At 44.5% G+C, this 23,718-nt stretch overlaps 1 protein-coding gene across 1 annotated transcript in view; it reads left to right on the forward strand.

Annotated features, from left to right (window-relative positions):
• LOC117365493 (cytokine receptor-like factor 1) overlaps nt 1-12,895 on the forward strand; it is a 50,714-nt gene extending 37,819 nt beyond the window's left edge. Inside the window, exon 8 of the mRNA XM_033955969.1 lies at nt 10,008-12,895. Coding sequence (XP_033811860.1) covers nt 10,008-10,031 — 24 coding nt within the window. The 3' untranslated portion in view covers nt 10,032-12,895. The remainder of the gene's footprint in view (nt 1-10,007) is intronic.
• Nucleotides 12,896-23,718: the final 10,823 nt, after the last annotated feature.

A 23,718-nucleotide genomic window follows, 5' to 3' on the forward strand; every position in this document is an offset into this window, starting at 1 on the left:
GTCAGACCAATGGTCCATCAAGCCCAGTAGCCCGTTCTCACGGTGGCCAATCCAGGTCACTAGTACCTGGCTAAAACCCAAGGAGTAGCAACATTACATGCTACCAATACAGGGCAAGCAGTGGCTTCCCCCATGTCTTTCTCAATAACAGACTATGAACTTTTCCTCCAGGAATTTGTCCAAACCTTTCTTTAAAAAAGCTATGCTATCCGCTGTTACCACATCCTCTGTCTTTGTAATTTTTGACGGAGTGAAAAATCGATCCACTTGTACCTGTTCTATTCCACTCAGGATTTTGTAGACTTCAATCATATCTCCCCTCAGCCGTCTCTTTTCCAAGCTGAAGAGCCCTAACCGTTTTAGTCTTTCCTCATATGAGAGAAGTTTCATCCCCTTTACCATCTTGGTCACTCTTCTTTGAACCTTTTCTAGCGCTACTGTATCTTTCTTGAGATAAGGAGACCAGAATTGAATGCAATACTCTAGATGAGGTTGCACCATGGAGCAATACAGGAGCATTGTGACATCCTTAGTCTTGTTAGCCAACCCTTTTTTAATAATTCCCAGCATCCTGTTTGCTTTTTTGGCCACTGCTGCACATTGGGCGGAAGGTTTCATTGTATTGTATACAGTGATACCCAGATCCTTTTCTTGGGCACTAACCCCCAAGCTGGACCCTAGCATCTGGTAACTGTGATTCACGTTATTCTTCCAAATGTGCATCACTTTGCATTTGTCCACATTAAATTTCATCTGCCATTTGGACGCCCAGTCTTCCAATTTCCTAAGGTCCGCCTGCAATTTTTCACAATCCGCATGCATTTCAACAACTTTGAACAGTTTAGTGTCATCTGCAAATTTAATCACCTCATTCCTCGTTCCAATTTCTAGATCATTTATAAATAAGTTAAATAGCACTGGTCCCAGTACAGATCCCTGCGGCACTCCACTGGAGAAAATATTTCTTCACACAACGTGTAATTAAGCTGTGGAATTCATTGCTGGAGAATGTGGTGAAATTAGCTGAGCCGGGTTTAAAAAAGGTTTGGATAATTTCCTAAAAGAGAAATTCCTAGGCCATTATTGCAATGGCTTGGGGAAATCCACTGCTTATTCCTAGGATAAGCAGCATAAAATCTGTTTTACTACTTGGAATCTAGCTAGATACTTGGGACCTGGATTGGCCACTGTTAGAAACAAGATACTGGGCTTGATGGACCTTTGGTCTGTCCCAGTATGGCAATTCATATGTTTTTAAGGAAAGTTCTGTTAATTACTGTTTCTAAATTTCCGTTTATTGGTTTCTTACTAAACCACACTTCAGTGTGTACATTCAGAGCAGTGTACAGACTAAACTTGAATAGAAAGGAACTGTAATCCAGAAACAGGAAAGAGGAATAACAGGGGAGAAGGAGATATAGAACATAGGTCATAGGAGCCAACTTTTCAGAATGACTGAGGATGCTAAATCCAACAGAAATTGGACACACATATGGAGTTTGATCAATACTGGGGGGGGGGGGGGATCAAACACCCACAGAGCTGGCTCCTATGGTACAAGTGATCCCTTCACTACCAGGGATTGTGTAGCTTGGAACCAGCACATTCAGCCCGTAGCCCCTAATTTATGCTTTTGCTCACCCCTCTGTGTAGGATTAAAACCATGGAGGCAATCATTACATTACATTACATTAGAGATTTCTATTCCGCCATTACCTTGCAGTTCAAGGCGGATTACAAAAGAGTTATAAATGGTGGGTTACAATATAGGATCATTGGTGAATTCAAGAGAAGTTGAGAAGGCGGATTACAAAAAGAGATATAAATGGTGGGTTATAGTAGAAGATCATTGGTGAATTCAAGAGAAATTGAGAAGAACTGGTAATATCTGTAGGGTGGGGTGAAAGCAGGAGGATGGAAGGTAGTTGATATGTTAAGAGTGATTCAGTGATTTCTTGAAGAACATCGTTTTTATTTCTTTTCTGAAGATCTTGTATTCGGGGGTGGTTATCAGTAGGTTGGAGATTTAGTTATCCAGTTTTGCTGCTTGTGTTGCTAGTAGTCCGTCATACAGTTTTTTCCATTTGACTTCTTTGATTGGAGGGTGTGTGAAAGTGTGTGTGTGTGGGGGGGGTTCTATGTCTGGGTGAAGTAGTTTGGTAGAGGCGGTTGTTTAGGTAGATTGGGCTGTCTCCCTTTAACGATTTAAATAGCATGCAGTAGAATTTAAATAGTATTCTTTCTTGAATTGGTAGCCAGTGTGAGTCGATGTATGCTTCTGTAATATGGTCGTGTTTCTTCAGTGAGTAGATGAGTCTCAGCGCTGTATTTTGGATTGTTTGTAGTTGTTTAGTCATTGTTGCAGGGCAGGGGAGGTAGAGGATGTTGCAGTAATTCAGTAGGCCTAGTATAAGGGATTGAACTATGAGCTGGAATTGTGGTCTTTAGAAGAATTTTCGTACTTGTCTTAAATTTCTCATAACTGCGAAAGATTTCTGTATTGTTTTGTTTATTTGAGGCTGCATGGTGCAGCATTTTCCTCCATGTTTATCTCATTCCTTCTCGCTCCCCCCCCTCCTCATTACCACTGTACCCTCATCCATCCTAGTCCTGTCAGCAGCACAGAAATTCATCCTCAGCCTTGACTTTCACTCACATCTATGAAAAGAGATCATCAGCTTGGCTTTGAGCTTTTCAAGGTTTAACGTTTTGGGATCCAGTGGCTTCCTCCTGCTTTGAGCCATCAGTTCAGTGGAAAGTAGGGACAGGGATTCTCCTCTCCCTCCTGGTTTTATGCCCTTCTCTCAGCTTAGGTTAGCGATCAGACAATCTGCAGTTAATATGAATGAGACAAATTTACATGCAGTGGAGGAAGTGTGTGCCGATCTCTCTCATACATATGGATATTCTGAGAATCAGACTGGCTACAGCTCCCCCTCCAGAGCTTACTGAGCTAACATCTCTGGTATGCTTAACTTAAGTCTGGCCATTACATGGTCAGTTTTGGGATGGGGGTCATGCTCCAGTTCTTTCCTGAATATTGCAATTGGAAATCTAAATGAACCCACTCAGGCAGTGCTGTGCTCTCTCTTCAGGTGGACTGTGGGTGGCAACACATTCCTTTCTCCCTATCCCCCTCCACCCTTGAGGTCATGCTAGGCAAACCTTTACTGGTGAGGATGCCAAGCCTTGCTCCATCTCTCTTTTTTTAATTCTGTACTTATCAATATCAATAAACTTTTTCACAAGAACACTCTTGCTTAGGTAATACAGAAATGAAATCCAATAGCATTAAATTTAGGAAAATAACATAGACACATAGAAATATGATGGCAGATAAAGGCCAAATGACCCATCCAATCTGTCCATCCACAGCATCCCAGGGAAGTGGGGGAGAGGCAACAGGACTCCAGATAGGTATGTGTGGGGAGGAGGACTCTGGATAGGTTGAGCTGCTGTATGATTACTAGATGTCTGGTTTTCCCGGACAAAAGCTTTTAAATTGAAAATCCACCCGGATTTCCGACAGAGTCCTCAAAAAGAGGACATGTCCGTGGAAATTTGGACATCTAGTAACCCTAGGAAGGATGGCTTATCACCCTCAAGAAAAGATTTTGCCATGATAGAACAACTCGTAAGAGGTGCCTCCATGCAGACAGAATGATCATGCACCTGAACCTCCTGGGTTTTTACAGTTGCTTAAAGAGGTCAGAGAGAAAGAGGAGCAGGAGGCAATAAATCTGGCTGGACAAAGAAAACCCCTGAACCACTTTCCAGATCTTTTGCCCAGATGAATGAAGTGGCTTGCTTAACAGAGTCTACTAGGCATTTACAAAAAGAAATAGCCTTGAGGTGGTAAGTAGAGTGCCACAGGGCTCCGTCCTGGGCCCGATCTTGTTCAACATCTATATAAGAGACTTGACAGAAGGGCTCCGAGGTAGAATAACATTATTTGCCGATGATGCCAAACTAAGCAATGTAGTGAGCAAAAGCACAACAGACAAAAATTCAATAGCAGACAATTTGATGCATGACCTACTTCTACTGGAGCGCTGGTCTAGGTCCTGGCAACTCAGTTTCAATGCAAAAAAATTCAAAGTCATGCACCTGGGGAGCCGAAATCCATGCAAGGTTTACACCCCAAATGGCGAGATCCTGACAAGAACTGAAGCAGAAAGAGACTTAGGGGTGATTGTCAGGGAAGACATGAAATCTGCAAACCAAGTGGATCAAGCTTCATCCAAAGCAAGGCAAATCATAGGTTGCATACGAAGGAGTTTCGTCAGCCGTAAACCGGAAGTCATTATGCCACTGTATAGATCCATGGTGAGACCGCACCTGGAGTACTGTGTGCAATTCTGGAGGCTGCATTACCGCAAGGATGTGCTGAGACTGGAATCGGTCCAGAGAATGGCCACCAGGATGGTCTCGGGACTCAAGGAGCTCCCATACGAGGAGCGGTTAGGGAAGTTGCAGATCTACTCACTCGAGGAACGTAGAGAGAGGGGAGATATGATCGAGACATTCAAGTATCTCACGGGCCGCATCGAGGTGGAGGAAGATATCTTCTTTTTCAAGGGTCCTGCGGCAACAAGGGGCCATCCGTGGAAAATCAGGGGCGGGAAACTGCACGGTGACACTAGGAAGTGTTCTTCTTCACTGAAAGGGTGGTTGATCGCTGGAATAGTCTTCCACTCCAGGTTATTGAGGCCAGCAGCGTGCCAGATTTTAAGGCCAGATGGGATAGACATGTGGAATCTATCCGCAAAGATAAATAGGGAGGGTCATTAGAGTGGGCAGACTTGTTGGGCCGTGGCCCTTATCTGCCGTCTATTTCTATGTTTCTATGTTTCTTGAGAACATAGGATAGTGCTATGCCTATTCCAAATGTTGAGAGAGAAGAACAGTATAATCCCGTTATATATAATGGACTCATTTATAATGGAATATTGTCTATAGTGGACGAGGTCCGCTGGTCCCGGCTGTGCACCTTTACGAACATGCAGAAAAGCACCGCATATAACGGACAAACAATTTGCTTTTAGCTATAGTTTTGTTCGGCTATAATGGACATGCAGGCTCTGCCTATAAGGCGCGTGGCGTGCCGGTGATATCCAGTGCAGATATGTCACGCTCTAAACATAGGTCTGGTGTAACAGCAGGAAACACTGTTTGGTCAATGTGGCTGTTCATCACCAGGCATGCTGTGCGTCGGCAGACGACGTTGACAGCTGGAGGGATGCAGTACGCAATGCTTTAGAACAGTGTTCTTCAACCACCGGTCCACAGAAATTTCCTGCCGGTCCACAGGGTCAGCATGTGCATCAGGCCCAAAACAAGTGTTCTTCAACCGCCGGTCCACGGTGTGATCGATGCGGCGTTATCTTCGAGCCAGCTCCTTCTTCCTCACTGATTCAGTGCACAAAGCCACGGGCAGCGGTTCCTACGGGCATCCTGCGCCTGAACCGGAAGCCTTCTCTCTGACATTGCAACGTCAGAGGGAAGGCTTTCAGATGAGGCACGGGACGTGCAAGGTGCAATTAGTACTATTATAGGAGCGGGGTCTGGGGTGGAGATTGGGTAGAGATGGGCGGGGTCTGGCCCATGACTTAGCCCTGTGTTCTTCAACCGCCGGTCCACGGACCGATACCGGCCCACAGAATAATTATTTTATTTCTGCTGATCCATAGCTGTAAAAAGGTTGAAAAACACTGCTTTAGAACATCTTGTAGTGTAGAATATTAGATTTCAACTCTGGATATAACGGACTGTTTTGCCAGGTCCCTTAAAGTACGTTATAACGGGATTATACTGTAGTGGCTACTGTGATGACTATGGATCAAGAGAAGGATTTGCAGACCTTATTGGCTGAGCTGTGCCAGGAAGTTGCAGCCTGAAAGAAGGCACAATTGCACAAATGAGAGAGCGGGCTAGAGAGAAAGAACTCTGGAAATGACAAGAAGTACAAGGAGACTCAAACATCTCTCAATATATACTATCTCAACAGTAAGGAAATGGCTAGGTCTACTTCTGACTACAGGTATACATAAGGAAGCCACTGGCAAAACAGTAACCCCACAGGTAAGTTAGGGCAACGTAGAGCCCCAAACAGGACCAAGGGAACTCACAAGACTGTAATGGGAGCTTGCGGCAGGCACTTTTGATTGCGGCTGTCATGGGGCAGGAGAGTAGGAAGATTGCTCATGCCCCGCTTAAATGCTAGACCACCAGGGCTTTATAAGTAAGGTCTGCAGGGGTCAGGGAGGCGGGGTGGTTTAGAGTTGACCAGGACAGGATGCGGGAAGGATTGCTCCTGTCTCAGCTCACCGCTGTATCACCAGGGCTTCAGGCAGGCCTGTAGTGGGCATCGGGGGCTGGGTAGGAAGGGAAGGAAGGAGGGAGGAATGGACAACTGGATGCAAGGCAGGGTATTTGAATATAACCCCCCCCCCCCTACCGGGTTGTATTCAAGTCAACCTTTTTTCCTCCTTTTGGGGGGAAAATGTTGTTACCTTGGTTTATATTCGGGTTGGTTTATATTCAAGTATAGGGTTACTAGACGTCCGGATTTTCCCAGACATGTCCTTCTTTTAGAGGACATGTCCAGGCGTCCGGCTGGCTTTTCAAAAACTGGCACTTTGCCTGGGTTTTGAAAAGCTTCCAGCTAGGAGCAACATTAGGATAGCATCTGCGAATTTGCGGATGCAACGTGGTGACGTCACACTAGCACATGTGCAGATGCCCTCCCGACAAGTGAACAGGTTGAGGGGGTGGGGTGGGGCTGGGGGGGCGGAACAGGGCGTGAATCAGGCAGAACTGGGTGGACCTGGGGCGGGGCCATGGGTCCAGATTTTAATTCCAGAAAATCTAGTAACTCTATTCAAGTATATATGGTAGCTCTGAATATACTGGTAAAAAGGTAATTTCTATTTAGCCAATTAACCCTCTTTTAAACCTAATAGTGTCCTTCTGGCCTGCCTCCTGTGCACATAACCAGCCACAGGGTACCATAGGAGGCCAGGGGTTACAGTAGCTTTGGAAACAGGAAGTTCTGTCAGGCGGAACTTCCTGTTTCTGATGCTACAGAAAGAGAGGCTTCGATCCTGGAGACAAGCAGCCTGCTTTCAGTGCAGTGGTGATCATGGCAAGTTCCTGGGGGTGCGAAGGGCACAGAAGGCTTTCAGTCGCTTTGGGAAATTCTTAATAGCCTTGTCGATTGATCCATGTGGCAGGATGTCCCAGATCATTTGCAGTGCTTCCTTGAGTTCGATGACTGTATGCAGCTTTGGGTAGAACTTGTGATAGGCCTCCAACATTAGTCCCCAGATAAAAATCTACGTCACTGGCAGTGGCGTATTAAGGGGGGGGGGGCGGCGCACCATCCCAGGCACCGTCTTGGTGGGGGCGCTGACACCTCTTTGCCCTCCCCACATCACACTCATGCCCTCCCTTCCCAGACCTCTCGTCCTTACCTCTTTAAATCTTCGCCAGTGCGAGCAGCTACTCTGGCCTGCTCCTTGTGCTGGCCTGGCCCCCTCTGAAATCACTTCCAGGTTGCGGTGCCAGGAAGTGACATCAGAGGGAGAGTCAACACCAATGTGAGCAGCAGTCCAGAGAATGTTCATGCTGGAGAAGATTTAAAGACGTACAGGGTGGGAAGGGAGGGCAGGAGTGTGACATGGGGGGGTGCCACTGCCCTAGGCTCCTCCTATCCTTGCTACATCACTGGCCACTGTGACATTAACAGTAAGCTGGTTTATAGTAACAACAAATAAAGCTGTAATATTTCACACTGAAATTCCAAACGGTACTGCAGGGGGTTACTGTTTTTTTTGCTTCACCTGTATATTCTTTTACAATTAGTTGCCTTTTGGCTGTGTCCCTTTATAGAATTACTCTGTCACCATTAGGGCTACCAGATGTCCGGATTTCCCCGGACATTTCCTCACATCACATCGGACAGGGAGGAAGTCCACGCATGTGCAGATGCCACGCGATGATGTCGTGCGCACGGATGACTGTGCGTGACACCTTCGCGTGGCATCTGCGCATGCACGGACTTCCTCCCTGTCTGACAAGACAAGGCAGCGGGGGCGGGACTGGGGGCAGGACTGGGGACGGGCCTAGGGCGAGGATGGGTGGGCTTGGGTGCGGGTCTAAAGGTCCAGATGTTCCAATTGTTAAATCTGGCAACCCTAGTCACCATAGAATAATGATTGTGACACTTCCTTCTTTTAGTTACCACCAACTATTAAATATTGACCTTGTTATTTTGTGTTGTGACATAAAAAGAAACAGCTGCCATGATTTGAATTCTGCCAGTCAACTATTCCTGTCGGCTGAGAAGTTTTCAGTACTGAGGCATAAACATAGAAACATAGAAGATGACGGCAGAAAAGGGCTACAGCCCATCAAGTCTGCCCACTCTGCTTACCCACCCCCTGTCTATGCCCTAATAACCCAATTTCCTTATCTTGACCCTCGTAGGGATCCCACATGGGTATCCCATTTATTTTTAAAGTCTGGCACGCTGTCTGCCTCGATCACCTGCACTGGAAGCTTGTTCCAATGATCAACCACTCTCTCTGTGAAGAAATACTTTCTGGTGTCGCCATGAAATTTTCCGCCTCTGAGTTTGAGCGGGTGCCCTATTGTGGCCGAGGGTCCCTTGAAAAAGAAAATATCATCTTCCACTTTGACACGTCCCGTGAGGTACTTAAATGTTTCGATCATGTCTCCCCTCTCCCTACGTTCCTCGAGAGTGTAGGCCTCATTCAAAAATGAGTTTTTCCAATTGTGCACTGTGGCAAAAAAATATTTGGGGCTTGGTTTTCCAAGGATTTAGTTACCTGAATTGTCCCCTTTGAAGAACTGACTTATGGAGAGGTTCCTAACAAGTAGACAGCTGCAAGGGTGAAATTAGAGGCGGATGAGGGGAGAAGCTGCCTAGCTTTACTTTTCTCAAAACAACCACCAATCCCAAGTCAATATTACAAAACTTAGACTTTTCTTATAATTCTTATTTACTTATATAAGTTTTCACCTTAACTCAGACCTCAGAAACACAAACTCGCTACTCAAAGTGTAATCCTAGCAGCTAGCGTAACGTGTTGCTTCTTCCCTGGTCTTAAATGAATTTTTTCTGGCAATTTTCACAATGTTTAAAACTAATTTAAGACCAGGGAAGAAGCAACACGTTAAGCTAGCTGCTAGGATTACACTTTGAGTAGTGAGTTATGTTTCTGAGGTCTGAGTTAAGGTGAAAACCTATATAAGAATTATAAGAAAAGTCTAAGTTTTGTAATATTGACTTGGGAATGGAGGTTGTTTTGAGTGATTTAAGAAGACCCAAGTTTAACTACTCTAATCAAAACTTAAATACATCTGATTGGGTAGCTTTAATTTTCAGCATTAGGAACCTCATTTAAGGGGGATGTTAGCAATGTGGACTACCACTAAGATGAATTATTTTAGCAAATGGTTTCATTGCATAAAATGGGACCCTGTGCTAAATAGCATGACTTGTGTTTAAACCTGACTTAGCAGTAACCCACAATGATAACGTCCCTCCTTAGAGTACTAAATTTAAGATACTGATTTTCAGACCTAAGGTTTTTTTAGGCGTTTAAATTTTCTTAAATGTTGGTGTCTAGAATAAGAACTAATTTGGATTTGTAGTTTGCTTTCTGCTAATGTGAAAGACAACTTACAGCATTAATGCTCATAGTTTAGCTAAACTAAATGCTTTCCCTATAGAGCTTACAGTGTAAGTTAATACCCAAAATACAAGGAGATAAAGCTGTTTGATAAGGAAAAGAACAGAAGGGATTTGAACCCCATTTCCTTTGGTCTTAGCCTGTGGCTTTAAGTAGTAGCTACTTATGCCTTTCTCTGAGCTATTTCAATTTTAAGTATCTCAGTGATACACTAATTAACTTTTGGAAGTGAAAGAACTGGGACTCATTGCAGTGTTATACTTTCAGAATCTCTCCCCTTTCCTCTTTCAGGTTCTACCCGGCTATAAGTCATAGCATTTTTCACAGCCATGCGAGGACAGCTGAGGGGAGATCTAGCTGGAAACTGGTAGAATGGTCCTTTCCCACACATCAGCATCTCTGCAGAAATTGGAGCAACACAGAGATCCCCAAAATACCATTTTCTGTAGAATGGTGGCCTGTTATCGCTTGGCTCAGAGGCAAAGTTTAAGGTCTGGCATTCTCTTTTTTCACGTCCATTTTCATGCGAACTGTCAAAGGTAGGGGAGAAGAATGCCAGCCACAGTCTGTTTGTGATCAGATGATGATTATTGATACACTTCCATCATCTGGAAATGGTAAAGGTTCATCCAATAAGGGAAGGAAGAGGAATCGGCCACAGGGACATGACAAACAGAATCAATTTGCCAGAGCCCTGGGAAAGATAAACACTTCATTCCAGCACTTTCTGTGCCTCCTGCGATTACCCACGGGGATAACCATCACTCCATTTCTTCCGAATCGTACTTGAAGTCTTGCAGAATTTTGCTGATTGCCTCCATGGTTTTAATTATCCTGCAAGAACGGATGGAAAGTATAAATAAAATACATATGGGCTGTATTATGGTGAATATGTAACTCTAGGTAGTGTTTATGAAACACCCAGGCAGAGGCAACAACCAGAGGCAGAGAACTGGTGGAGCCCTGAGGCTCTGTGTCTTGCACCTGGCTAAGGGCAGGCAGAACACCACTATATAGCTCCCTATGCATTTGGGGTTCCTTGCTATGAGATTTGGGGATTAGCCAAGGGTGCTATAGGGCTGAATTTTCCTCAGTTTCTTGGTTTTCTGTAAGTCTTAGTAAAGGGGAGCTGAAAAACTCTGGTCTTTCTCCCTGGAATATGTATAAAGCATGTATAGGTGTATGGAACATGAATGGATGTTTAGGGCATGCATCGATGTGTGTGGGAGGTGTGCATGGGCAGTGGCGTAGCTAGGGCTCAGTGGGCAAGACAGAGTTAGTTCCCCCCCTCTGGGTCCAGCAGCCCCCTGGGTCCAGCATCTGCCTTTGCACTCTGCTACTTACCTGCTCACTGGGTCCTCTACAGCTACATTGTCAGAAGTGGTGCTAAAAGCTGTCTCTCTGGCCAGTGGGACTTTTCCTCTGCTGTGTTCTGCAAGGCTGATGTAACTTCCTGTGGGTGGGAATCAGTGGTGCAGTGAGCATGAGAGGCACATGGGGTGGTGGCGCCCCTCCACCACCCCCTGCCACATCCGCCCCTCCCCTTTCCCTTCCCCCGTACCTCTTTAACTTTCCCGGCGCGAACAGCATTACCAACATGCTGCTCGGGTTGTCTGGCTCTTCCTCTGATGTCATTTCCTAGGCATGGGACCCGGAAGTAACGTCAGAGGGAGAATTGACACTAGCGCGAGCAGCAGGTTGAAGTTGTTTCTTGCACTAGTGAAGAGTTAGATGTATGGTGGGTGGGGGGGAGAGTAAGTGAAGGTGCATGCGTGGCAGGAGGAGGAGGAGCTGGGTGCGGTGAGGTGGCGCCTGAGGTAGATCCCCCCACCCCACCCTTACTAAACCAATGGGGTGGGATGTGGCAGAGGAAAGGTCCTGTCCACCAAATAGGAAAATCTCAGTTCAAAATAAACAATTCTATCAGGCCAGATTTCCAGCACTCAAACAAGCTACTTTCAAAGAAAAGAGCTAGCAAGATTTGTACTGTTGTGTGAATTTGAGGGGGCACAGCCCCTGAAGAAACTGTAAAGTGAAACGGTTGGGCAGCTGTCGGGCAAAAGCTGAGTGCTCTTCCTTTATAAATTAATAACACACTATCAATTTTGAGCCTGTTAATCAAAATTAACATTATTTTATGTGTATGCCTAAACAAAGACCGATGAACACATCATCCCTTTAAGGGTGCGAAAAAATGTTTGAGTAGTGTCTTGAGTTTTTGAGGTGTTGTGGTGAAATCAGTTTGATACTACATAAGTTTGTTCTCTATGAGTTTAGAGGAAAGGTCCTGCCAAAGAGGCAGCCTTTAGCTCTTCGCTGACGCTGTAGCTGTGGAGGACCTGGTGGATGGGTAAGTAGCTGAACGTGGGGGCCGTGGGGGGAGGGAGGGGAGGAGAGGTGCTGGACTTCGGTGTGCAGTAGGGAGGATTCAGCTGCATTGGGCAGCCCAAGGCATTTTATTTTGCCCCTGGGCATGGGTTTGTGTTTGCCGTGCATGAGGGCATACACAGATGTACACACACCCATGCAAACCTCACACACATAGAAACATAGAAATAGACGGCAGATAAGGGCCACGGCCCATCTAGTCTGCCCACCCTAATGTCCCTCACCTACCTTCGCCCTGCCCACCCTAATGTCCCTCCCCTACCTTCGCTAATGGAAGTGGCAGTGCCTAAGTGTTAGGCTACACTAGGTGCTAGATTCAGTAAATGATGCCCGTAAAATCATCAGCACTCAGCATTATTTTGTAAAGGTCACTTTGGCTTGAGCGCTTTTGATAAAAGAGTGTTTAGTGCCAAATTCTGCACCCGATTATGGGTGCGAGGACTTACCCCCAACGAAAACAAGGTGTAATTCCTGGCATACAAGTCGGGCACACATCCATCATGTTCTATAATACTGAATGCAATTTTCTGTAACACACCTCCCTGCCCATCCCCCTTCCATAAGAACGCCCCCTTTGCAGTTGTGTGTGGCTACACTTAGGTAAGATTGCCAGATTTTCCAATTGGAAATCCGGACCTCTAGACCCGCCCCCTGGCACGCCCAGTTCCACCCATCCCAGCCCTGTAATGTTCTAATCCCGCCCGACACGATTTGAGAAGGCTTTTCAAAACTCAGACAAAGTGCCGGGTTTTGAAAAGTCATCCGGACCCCCGGACATGTCCTCAAAAGGAGGACATAGAAACATAGAAAAAGCGGCAGAAAAGGGCTATAGCCCACCAAGTCTGCCCATTCCAAGTATCCCCCCCCTGAATTTACTCCCTTAAAGATCTCCCTTAAAGATACGTGAGTATCCCATTTTTTCTTAAAATCCGTTACGCTACTGGCCTTTATCACCTGGGGTGGAAGTCTGTTCCAATGATCCACCACTCTTTCGGTGAAGAAGTACTTCCTGGGATCGCCATGAAACTTCCCTCCCCTGATTTTCAGCGGATGCCCTCTGGTGGTTGAGGGTCCCATGAGCCAGAAGATATCATCTTCTGACTCGATGCGTCCCGTGATGTACTTATACGTTTCAATCATATCTCCCCGTTCTCTTCTTTCCTCAAGTGAGTACAGCCGCAACTTCTTTAGTCTTTCTTCATACGTGAGATCCTTGAGCCCCCTGACCATCCTGGTGGCCGTTCGCTGAACCGACTCGATCCTCAGCACGTCCTTTCGGTAGTGTGGGCTCCAAAACTGAACACAGTACTCTAAGTGAGGCCTCACCATGGCTCTGTACAACGGCATCATAACCTCAGGTCTCCTGCTGACGAAACCTCTACGGATACACCCCATCATTTGTCTTGCCCTGGAGGAAGCCTTCTCCACTTGATTGGCAACCTTCAAATCCTCGCTAATGATCACTCCTAGATCGCGTTCCGCCGTAGTTCTAACCAAGGTCTCACCATTTAGTACATAAGTTCTACGGGGGTTTCTCCTGCCCAAATCCATGTCTCGGGAAATCCAGATGTCTGGTAACCCTACACTTAGGCATTATTCTGTAACTTGGTGTGTAGATGTATTTTTTGTATCGATCTGCCATTTCAGCCCCATTGTGGCGCTGTGCAGCCATTGGAATGCATTTCCATGCTGAAATTAGGGCATGGAATTAGCGCCTAACTTTAAGCGCCATTTATAGAGTTCCCCCATAGGTGCTTAAGTTCTGTTACAGAATAGGGGCTTACTAAATGGAGGTGACCGTTTCGGGATCGCTTCCATACTGCTCTCAGACTGAAGCATTTTAAAGCACCGCTTTGGGTTTCCAACTCCGTTGCTCCTGCTTTTCTTCTAAGAAGTTTAGGAAATCTCGATAATCTCGATATAATGGACTCGCTTATAACGGAATATCGTCTATAGCGGACGAGGTCCGCTGGTCCCGGCCATGTGCCTTGACGAACATGCAGAAAAGCGCCGCATATAGCGGACTCGCATATAACGGAATTTCGCACATAACGGACAAACAATTTGGTCCCCAGAGCCGCTTTTAGCTGTAGTTTTGTTTGGCTATAACGGACATGCAGGCTCTGCCTACAAGGTGCGTGGCGGTGATACAGTGTCAAAATGCAGCCCAGAAGAAAATGACAGATTATTTTTCTTTCCAGCATAATGCTTTAGAACATCTTTTAGTGTTCTGGTTTTGCAATCATTTCGTGCCATACCAATGTTTTGCTGAGTTTTGTTATTGATGTTGCTGATATACTTGTGCAGTGACTATTGTTCATTGATTATACGTTGTTTCAAGTTGACCTAAATAAAGTTTTTAAAAAATGCAACTCTGGATATAACAGACTCTGGATATAATGGATTGTTTTGCCAAGTTCCTTGGTCCGTTATAATGAGATTATACTGCATAGAATGACATGGGGACAAATTTTTCTCCGTCCCCATGGGAACTCATTTTTCCATCCTGTCCCTGCGAGTTCTTTTCCTGTCCCTGTCCCATTCCTACAAGCTCTATCCTCATCTGCACAAGCCTCAAACACTTTAAAATCATAAGTGTTCAAGGCTTGTGCGGTTAATACAGAGCTGACAGGGACAAAACTTATGGGACAGGGAAATTGAGTTCTTGTGGGGACAGGGACAAATTTGTCCCCGTGTCATTTTCTGTTTATGAAGTACTGTCCTGACTCACTCAACTTTATTGACATTGTTTATACGTCACCCAATATTCAAAAAGAAAATCGGAGGACCCAGTATTCAAAGAGGCCAATATTCAGACCATGAGAGGCAGCCTAGTTACCTTGTGTGGTTAGCGGCAAACCCAGATCTTCAATGACTAGTTAAATGCTGCAGCTGTAGACATAGCCAGCCAAGCTGATAGTCATTGGCTGGCCAGCTAAGGTCTAGCGGCCAAAGATAGTCCTGCTTTTTAGACTTAATCGGTCAGTTGATTAATATTGGCTTGGCTGGCTATGTCTACGGCTGCAGCATTTCATTGGCTTCCCATCCATTTCCGAATACAATTCAAACTCCTCTTACTGACCTACAAATATACTCACTCAGGTACCCCTCACAATCTCTCTTCGCTTATCTCCCCTATGATCCCCCACCATCCCCCGTGAGCTCCACTCAGCTGGTAAGTCCCTCCTATCTATGCCCTTTTCTTCAACAGCCAACTCCAGACTCCGTCCCTTCTGCCTTGCTGCATCACTTGCTTGGAACAAGCTGCCCGAATTCCTACGGTGTGCTCCGTCTCTGGCAGTGTTCGAGGCCCATTTAAAAGCCCACTTCTTTGAGAGTGCTTTCAACTCCTAACTCCTCTCACCTCTATGTCATGTCTTGTCTGTCCGATTGTAAGCTTTTCCGAGCAGTGACTCTCTATAAATGTGAAAATATATAGCGCTGTATACGCCTTTCAGGGCTATATAAGTAATAAGTAGTGAAAAGTATTTATCAGTCAAGTTTTATTTATTTATTTTGAGTAAACTATCTGAGTAGTTTACAAATAAGCTAAAATATAGTTTAAACGTGTAGAAAGGAGCTACAATCTTCGATTAAAGTATAGATCAGATAAAGTCTTAGTCGGAGTAGGTAATATGTAGAAATAAAACAAAACAAAGGAAAAAAAATAATACAAAGTAACATAGGGCTCCTTTTACTAAGCTGCGATAGCATTTTTAGCGCACGCAGAATTTTAGCGCACCCTAAACCCGTTCTACGCAGCTATAGCGTGCACGGCAATTCTGTGCGTGCTATGCACGCACTAAAACCACTATCGCAGCTTAGTAAAAGGAGCCCATAGTAAATGATGGTAGATAAAGACCCGAGTGGTCCATCCAGTCTGCCCAACCGTACATGCTCCATAAATTAATTTAGTTTCTTAGATATTTCTGGGCCAGAAACCCAGAGCCCTGCCCAGTAGTGTACTTAGGTTCCATCTACTGGAGTCTCCATCAAAGCTCACTCCAGCCCATCTTAACCATCCCAGCCATTAAAACCCTCTCCAGCCCGTCCTCAACTGAATGTCCGTATACGGGACAACAGGCCGTGCAAGCCTGCCCAGTACTGGCCTTAGTTCCTTCAATGTATACCCATTATTTTCTAATTAGAGATCTTCTGTGTTCATTCCACGCTAGTTTGACCTCTGACACCGTTTTCTTCTTCTCCACCACCCTCAGGAGCAAATTCCACGCATCAACCACCCTTTCTGTAAAGAAGAGTTACCTAACATTACTCTTGAATCAACCTCAAATTATGCCCTCTGGTTTTACCATTTTCCTTTCTCTGGAATAGATTTTGTTCTACATTAATACCTTTGAAGTATCTGAACGTCTGAATCATATCTCCCCTGTCCCTTCTTTCCTCTCTAGAGTAAACATATTCAGGGCTTCCAGTCTCTCCTCATACATCTTCTGGCACAAACCTCCTACCATACCTTTTTTATTAGACTAACTTATCCCCCCTTTTTACAAAACCATAGCGTGGATTTTAGCGCCAGTTGCAGTGGTATCAGCTCCGATGCTCATTGTGAGCATCAGAGCTGGTACTACTGCGGCCGTTGCTAAAAACTGTGCTACAGTTTTGTAAAAGAGTAGGGTGGGGGTTAATGTAATTTATGATTAGCTTTCAAAGGTATAAGCTTTTCCCGAGTCCCACAGTATACCCATAAAAACCTCCACATTAGGCTGCGTTAGGCTTTTTTATTGCTGGCGATAAAAAAATCCTAATGCAGCATAGTAAAAAAAAGGGGGGGGGGAGGAGTCAGTGAATTATTTAGTGTCTATCTTAACCTCAGCCCTTCTAAACCAGCATTCTTCAATGCAAGGCTTGAGAGTTAGAGGTTGTGCCCATTCAGACTCTGATTCTCCCCTTAAAGCCTGATTGGAGACAGCTTGGACTTTGTGGACAGCTAAGTTTTTCTATTTTCCTTGCTCAAGTCGCAATATTTCTGACTGTGCCTCTGGATTGCAATTTTTTTCCACACAATGTTTGTATGTGAGATTTTGGCGTGCTGGATGTGAGGTGTTTTGGGGGGCTGCTACTGTGCCTCATTTTTTCACCACTGTTTTTGATATAGTGATGACACATAAGTGGAGTTTTTTTTTAGCCATATGAGGCTTAACTGTGGCTTTTTCTCCACTTTTTGCTGTCTTCTTTTTTTTTCAGACTGTTGGTGTATGTGTGATGTGCAGTGTCCCATAAGACCCTTGAATGTTCTATTTAGGGCGCATTTTGAGGTAAATGGTGATTATTTGGGTCCCTATCCTAAGTTAGTTTGGACCATAGGGATCCTCATTTTAACTCCTGTGGATTTCATGGATCCTGCTCACCCCACATATCCTCATCTTACCCCCTCCAGCGAGATCCGTGAGGTCTGCAGGAGTTAAAGCAAGGATCCATAGAGTGAATGGGATCCATGAGGTCTGCAGGAGTTTAAAAAAAAAAAAAAAAAAAAAGAAGGATCCTGCAGCCCCCAAGGCACGACCGCTTTCTTTTCTTTTTAAGGCTTTTAGTTCTGTCGGGTCTGTGAGATCTTCTTTTTAACTTCTACCTTTGCTGACGTCTTTTCACTGGAGTCTCACCCTAGTTTTCCCTTTTGTTGTGCCCAGATTTTCTGCACCCCAGTGTCCCAAATGCCTTCTATCTGGAGGCCCCACAAATCTCACGGAGCTAAAGTGCACAGCCTTAAAAAGAAAGCGGCCAAGACATGGGGGTCCGCAGAGATCCTCGTTTTAACTGCCACGGACCTCATGGACCCTGCTCACCCATGAGGTGAGCAGATTTTTAAGGGTGTGTGGTTAAGATCTGCAAGTCCGTGTGGTCTACGTTTTACCCAGTCCCGCTGGAAACAACCTGGCGTTGAATATCCCCATTCAACACCAGCAGCGGGTAGTCAAAGCGCTGCCCGCTGCCAGCTGAATATTAGGTCTTTAGTAATCAAATTTATCAAACTTAATGAAATTTATAATCATAGAGCCTTAGTGAGCGGAACTTGCTGACAGAACTACTGTACAATGCCACCGAGACTTTATGATTTTAAATTTCATTGCGTTTGATGAATTTCATTACTACGTGTATTGGGCTCTAACTCCATAGTCTTTGTTGGTTAAATATGTACCTTCAGACCAAACAGCCAGAACAAAGTCTATATAGAGTCAAGTGAAATTATTAAAGAATTACAATATTGTACACCATTGGTCTTCTGTCTCTTTTTGTTGACTCCACTGTTCTTTGTGCCTTGGCATGACAATGTCACCAGATCAGAGTCGTACAAGTTCTGATCATATTGTTACTCATGTGAAGTAAGGACGAACTCATTTTTTTCCTGATGAACCCTAGCAATTAAGATTTCCCTTCCCTTCTGCTGCCAATTTTAATGTATATGCCACGCTGATATTAATCAGTAGAGCATAACCCTTTGAAACTTTTGAATCATCCCTTACCTGGTATTAAAGTTTGCATAGCTGAGAAGTGATCTGTCCTGAAAGCTGGAGGAGTGAGAGATTTTAGCTCTGTTTTCTACTGTCTTGAAGCTCAGTATGTCTTGAGAAATATAACATGAACGCAGACAATAGTCGGGTTTGAAAGCAGATTGCCTTGTATCATGCCATGGTCTCACTTTCCAGGGAACGTCTGAGGCTGATCTCCGCTGAGTGACTAACATTCTTTTGTACTCTCCACAGTTTAGAAGAGTCATGGGAAAATTCAAAAACGAAAAACCCAACCATCCGTCTCATCCCTGCTTCCTAGATTCTTGATTTTTGGTTACCCTTTACATGCACCTGCCCTGTTTCTCATGGTTGAGGATGCATTCTTGGTCCTGAACTAAGGTGTAGCTGTACCCAAATGCCTAGATCTCAGGATGGGTTTTTGCATAATTTTTGGATTCAAGTAAGGAAAAAAAGGCCCTGATATCCCACTAATCCCCTCTGCTTGAGGGTACCAAAGAATTTTGCTGATGGTTTCAGATATATTGCTTACATTGCTTTCCTGCCAACCCTATCCACAAAATTGAATTAGTAATTGTCATTTATTACACAGCTAGTGAAATAAAAGCCCTGTGTGTTATTTCAGGGCCTGGCAGAAAACCAGGATGGGAAGAGGGGTCCAAGGTGGCCTGGAAAATTCACCGGCAGCATCGGCTTTTCTAAACTGGCCCCGTAAACGATATCACAGCCTGCGAAGAACTCAGCATTAAGAAGTCTGTTCAAATTCTTCTTAATGGAACTTCTAAAACAGCTGAGACAATAAAACATTATCTTGACCTTGTATAGCTCAGGAAGGAGAAAAGGTTTATACATTATGTAAGGTGAAAAGTTGTGGAGAAGGCACCAGGGACCCTTATATCCAAAGGGTTACATTTAAAGCTCTGGCAAATGTCCTCTGGGCTTTCTTTCTGCAGAAATGTTTGTTTGCCTGATTTCTGCTCTAAAACATTTTCCCTCCCTGAACTTGCAGAAAACGAAGTCCTCGGCCAAAAGATGTGGCTGTTTCACAACTGTGCCAGCAAACTGACTTTTGCAGGCTTTTTTGCCTGAAAATGAAATCTGGCCCAGAAGGAGAAAACTCTCCATGAGTTGTACTTCAGTGTGTGTTGTATGGCAGGGCAAGCACTGTGACACTGTTGTGTTGGATGGGTTAGATCATTTTAAACATTTGAAAGGGTACTGCCTGACCTCTGATCCTCATCATAAACCAACTGAGCCTTGCTGAAGGATGCAATTTCCAAATAAAGATGCCTCCTTCTCTTCTTTGTTCTGTCACATACGGTCTGAATTATGCTGCTCGCTGCTCCTAGCGCAGAATTAACTTCACGTGTAGTGATGTCATAGAGCAGGATTCTAAGGTCCAGTGCTTCGGGGAAGAACCTCACTTTGGTACAAACCCTTTTGAATGACACTGAATGTTTTCTTACATTACAGATGTTTTTCATCGGTTGTCAACGTCTCGGAGACCAGAATTCATAAATGTGATGGTCCCAAGCGGCCTCTAAGGGCTTTGCTTGTTTTGAAGAGCTCATGGCCTGAAGGATTATAATTGCCACTAAGCAACATGCTCTGAGCAGGAACGGGGAATTCTCATCAGGTTAAGCCTCCCATTTTGCTCATAATTGTGCCTGATTGCGAGGAACAGAGAGAATTATTGTCCTTTAAGGAATAATTGTCTTTTAGCTCCAGGCTAAGACAAACCAAACATCTCCTGCATCCATAAACATATGACCTGGAAAGCCCTTCACTAACACAGATTGTTCCAGCAGAGGGGTTCAGGGCCCGCTAAACACAGATTGTTCCAGCAGAGGGGTTCAGGGCCCGCATTACATCAAAATCAAGGCCTGAAAGAAACAGGACTGATTCCAGAATACACCTGACACATTAGGGACTTAGGACTGTTAGAACAGAACATAAACATTTGAAAAAGAGTTTATGATGTAGTTTACAAGTCAAATTGGAGCTGCTTTTAAGGGGTAAATGGTCATGGATTTGATATACACTTTTCTATGTTGCAAAGTGGTTTACATATATATTATATTCAGGTATTTTTACGGTTACCATATTTGTGAAGCCAAAAAAAAGAGGACACATGGCCCCACCCCTCACCTAGGCAATTGGCTGCTGTGTGCAGTCAGGGTTGTAACAAGCTATAATTGCACTCCATGCGACTTGCCCTCCATGGCACCCCATCCTTTCTTGTGCTGCACCCATGATATATCAGACTTTCAGTTGTGAGTCTATAAAATAATGAGCGGAGTAGACCAACCCTTGAGTTGATAACCACGTGGAAACAACATTAAACAGTCCTCCAGCAGTAACAGATCCAAAGCATCAGGGGCAATTGCAAACACCAACCAAACATCAAAATAGCAGGCTCCGTGGGCTTTATTTCAAAGCCTAGTCTGGGAAACTAGCTTTCTTTCCTGACCATAGTTAGGTTCAGTACCTCTCCCTCCCAACTTTTTATAAACATTCAGCAAATGATCACAAACAGCCCCAGAGGTCTCAGTAACATATACAGAGCACAAGTTAAGAGTGTCAAAAAAACCCCCAAAATCCCAAATCCTTTACTTATCTTAAATCCATAGCATCTATTCCATTGGAGTTTATTTCTTGAGGACCTGACAGCCAATCTATAGCCTTTTCATTTTTCTCTTTCCCAGGGAGCAGGCAATTGGGAGGAACTTCCTGATACATCCTCCTTATAGTTGCCTCTAATCTTAGGACAGAAAGCGTTATTTTATTTTGATCCAACTTCAGGCTAACTTAGGCAGCAGAAGACTGTCTGTGCAGTAAGTCCCTCACGGGTCGGCTGGCCTCTTGAATCTTTCCTCCTCTCCTTGGGCCTTGGCGGCTGCTGACTATGTGAAGTGCAAAAGATCAGAGGAGAAAGGAGGCTCTTTTTGCTTGCCGCATAGCACGCACCAGAAAATAAGGTGATCGGTGTGACCTGGGCTGACCTTGACTAGTGCATCTGTGATAACCGGCGGTGCTGACTGTTGCAGCATCGGGTCTGGAACTCCGAGTCCAGTCATCAGTGGCATACCTAGCATATTGGACACCTGGGGCCAATCATATTTTAACACCTTCTCCTCTATATGAAAAAAAATATTTGTAGTAGCATCTGAACCTTTGCAGTGAGTACTAGAACATCAATACTAGATCGATTCTGCACAATATCAACAAAAAAGCATGTCTTTTTTCACATGCACAGAACACAGATACACTCTCACCCAGTATAGAATACGTAGACAACAATGAAACTGTATCCTAAGAAGCCAGATTCTGCATAGAATGCAGTACCACATAAACAGTGATGCATGTCCCTTAGTACAGTGGTGCCTCACACAACGAACTTAATTCGTTCCAGGAGCAAGTTTGTTATGCGAAAAGTTCGTTATGTGAAACGCGTTTTCCCATAACAATACATGTTAAAAAAAATAATTCGTTCTGCAGCATAAAATATGCTAAGATGACATAAAAAAAGATAAATTTGTCAAAATGGTGAAAATGGTGGTCTTGCTGAGGCCAAACTCTTTGACGAGGTCACACTGTTTTACCCCACATTCACTCCTTCTAATTATTTCCCGTTTCATTTCAACAGAAATCACCTTCCTGCTTTTTTTAAAAGCCATGATATATAAAAAATATTGAGTTTATCTTAAAAGGACGACTGTATACAGTGAGAGAGGGCAGTTAAGCGCAGTGACTAACGACTGCCTGCAGTGCCTGCGCGGAAGGATGCAATACATCGGCAGCTCGGGCGACTTCGTTGTGTGAAACGAAGTTCGTTGTGTGAAACGAAGTTCGTTGTGTGAAACGAAGTTCGTTGTGTGTAGTTCGTTGTGTGAAACGAAGTTCGTTGTGTGAATCAAGACATGAAGTTCGTTGTGTGCAGCATTCGTTGTGCGAGGCGTTCGTTATGCGAGGCACCACTGTACTGTGCAAAATATAACGACAGCAGATGTACATTTGAAAAGACTGACAAAATGTTAATCATCACACAGAAAAAAAACAAAAATGGAAAATAAGATACCATATTATTGGACGAATACATTTTTCTATTAGCTTTCAGAGGCCAAAATCTCCTTCCTCAGGTTAGTACCGTAAACAGGCATTACAGTATCCTTTCCTGACCTGAGGAAGGGGTTTTAGTCTCTTAAAAGCTAGTCAAAAATGTATATAAATTAGTCTAATAAACAGATCACCTTATTTCCATTTTCAAATTATAAACATTAACACAGATATAATACTACTTTATCAAGAGAAACAAACCCAACAACATCTGGAGTACTGCGTCCAATATTGGTCGCCGTACCTTAAGAAGGATATGGCATTACTCGAGAGGGTTCAGAGGAGAGCAATGCGTCTGATAAAGGAGATGGAAAACCTTTCATATGCTGAGAGATTGGAGAAATTGGGTCTCTTTTCCCTGGAGAAGAGGAGACTTAGAGGGGATATGATAGAGACTTATAAGATCATGAAGGACATAGAGAGTTTAGAGAGGGACAGATTCTTCAAACTTTCGAATAATAAAAGAACAAGAGGGCATTCAGAAAAGTTGAAAGGGGACAGATTCAAAACGAATGCTAGGATGTTCTTCTTTATCCAACGTGTGGTGGACACCTGGAATGCGCTTCCAGAGAGTGTAATAGGGCAGAGCACGGTACTGGGGTTCAAGAAAGGATTGGACAATTTCCTGCTGGAAAAGGGGATAAAGGGGTATAGATAGAGGATTACTGCACAGGTCCTGGACCTGTTGGGCCGCCGCGTGAGCGGACTGCTGGGCACGATGGACCTCAGGTCTGACCCAGCAGAGGCATTGCTTATGTTCTTAACAACTTTTATCTACCTTGGTTATCTCTGGCATTCTGCTTTCCTCATCTTCTCTTCACTCTCTTTCTTTCCATATGGCTTGGCCTTCTCTCTCCCCATTTCAGCCAGCCTGAGCCCCCATCTCTTCTTGATCCAGAATTTCCCTTCTGTGCCCATCAGAGTCACCATTCCACTCTTTTCCAGCATTACCCTTCCGGGTGCCCATCTCACCTATGTCCCTATCTCACCTCTTTTCCAGAATCTTCATT

This window comes from Geotrypetes seraphini, chromosome 8 (genome assembly GCF_902459505.1).
Source record: "Geotrypetes seraphini chromosome 8, aGeoSer1.1, whole genome shotgun sequence".
Lineage (NCBI taxonomy): Eukaryota > Metazoa > Chordata > Amphibia > Gymnophiona > Dermophiidae > Geotrypetes > Geotrypetes seraphini.